The sequence below is a fragment of the Ailuropoda melanoleuca genome, unplaced genomic scaffold (genome assembly GCF_002007445.2).
Source record: "Ailuropoda melanoleuca isolate Jingjing unplaced genomic scaffold, ASM200744v2 unplaced-scaffold3349, whole genome shotgun sequence".
Classification (NCBI taxonomy): domain Eukaryota; kingdom Metazoa; phylum Chordata; class Mammalia; order Carnivora; family Ursidae; genus Ailuropoda; species Ailuropoda melanoleuca.
In genome coordinates, this window is record NW_023204381.1 from 212 (window position 1) to 1,480 (window position 1,269).

A 1,269-nucleotide genomic window follows, 5' to 3' on the forward strand; every position below is an offset into this window, starting at 1 on the left:
CCTTTGTGACCTCATGTCCATCATCCAATTAATGCTGCTTTGTCAAGCTTGCACATTGAGCTGGGAGGTCCTGTGATGCACACTGAGTGCAGCTGGGATTCCTGTGAAGGTTCAACTGATGAGCATCAGGATATTTGTAATTCATTGGTATTTAGGGAANTGTATTTGTAATTCATTGGGATTTAGGGAAAAGAAGACACATTCTGAGTGATTCTGTTTTTTGTGGTTTTTACTATATCTGCTTTCCCATTAGAAAAATTTTCTAAGTCAGAGAGTGAAGAGGTGAGCACAGAATCATGTGTGCAGAGAGGGTCCCTGGGGGCAACTGCTCTATGGAGAGGAAGCCCCAGATCGTGACAGGAAACCTGCCCACAACTTCCATCTGCAGCTGCTCCTGGGGTTTAAGGACAGAATTGGTGACTAGTGTGCCCCCCTGCTGGTCCAGATCCCCTTCTGCAGTGACGTTTGTGTCTGGGCTCACACTGATGTCCCCTCACTGTGTGACTTGCACAGTAATACACGGCCGTGTCGTCGGCTCTCAGGCTGTTCATCTGCAGGTACAGCGTGTTCTTGCCGTTGTCTCTGGAGATGGTGAATCGGCCCTTCACAGAGTCTGCGTAGTATGTGCTACTACCACTACTGCTAATGTATGCGACCCACTGCAGCCCCTTCCCTGGAGCCTGCCGGACCCAGCTCATGGCATAGCTACTGAAGGTGAATCCAGATGCTGCACAGGAGAGTCGCAGGGACCCCCCAGGCTTCACCAGGTCTCCCCCAGACTCCACCAGCTGCACCTCACACTGGACACCTGCAGACACAAGACATCCTGGTCAGGAAACTGTCACACACCCCCTGTTTGTCTCCCTCAGATCCACTCACATACTCCATGNTACTCCATGTCTCTTGTTCAGCATGAGTTACCTTTTAAAAGAGCAACAAGGAAAACCCAGCCGAGCACAGACTCCATGGTGAGCTCTCTGTGTTCTGCCCTGATTGCTGATTGGAACACCTGGAAATCCTGGGGCTGGGGCTCCTCTCCCAGCTGCAGATTCAGGGTTGGGCTGTTTTAATCAGCAGAGGGAGGGCCCTATTTGCATGTCCTCTGACTATATATTCAGCTTGGGATTGTGCTGACATAGCAGTCAGTAACCAGAGCAGATGTGACAGCCTTTTTTTTTGTGGTATTGACCACCTTCGAAAAAAAATTATATTTCATGATATAACTTTCTAGAGTATATAATTGGCCTCCATGTGCGACTTCAGTTTTAC

The 1,269-nt window shown here is 49.2% G+C and overlaps 1 gene segment (V, D, J or C); it reads right to left on the reverse strand.

The window, feature by feature from the left end:
- Nucleotides 1-463: 463 nt before the first annotated feature.
- On the reverse strand, nucleotides 464-1,082 carry LOC117798740 (the record flags this gene model as incomplete). The annotated part of the segment is given in 2 exon segments: nucleotides 464-808; nucleotides 922-1,082. Coding segments are annotated over 2 exon segments (391 nt in total), but the record flags the coding sequence as incomplete, so codon positions are not given.
- Between the last annotated feature and the right edge of the window lie 187 nt (nucleotides 1,083-1,269).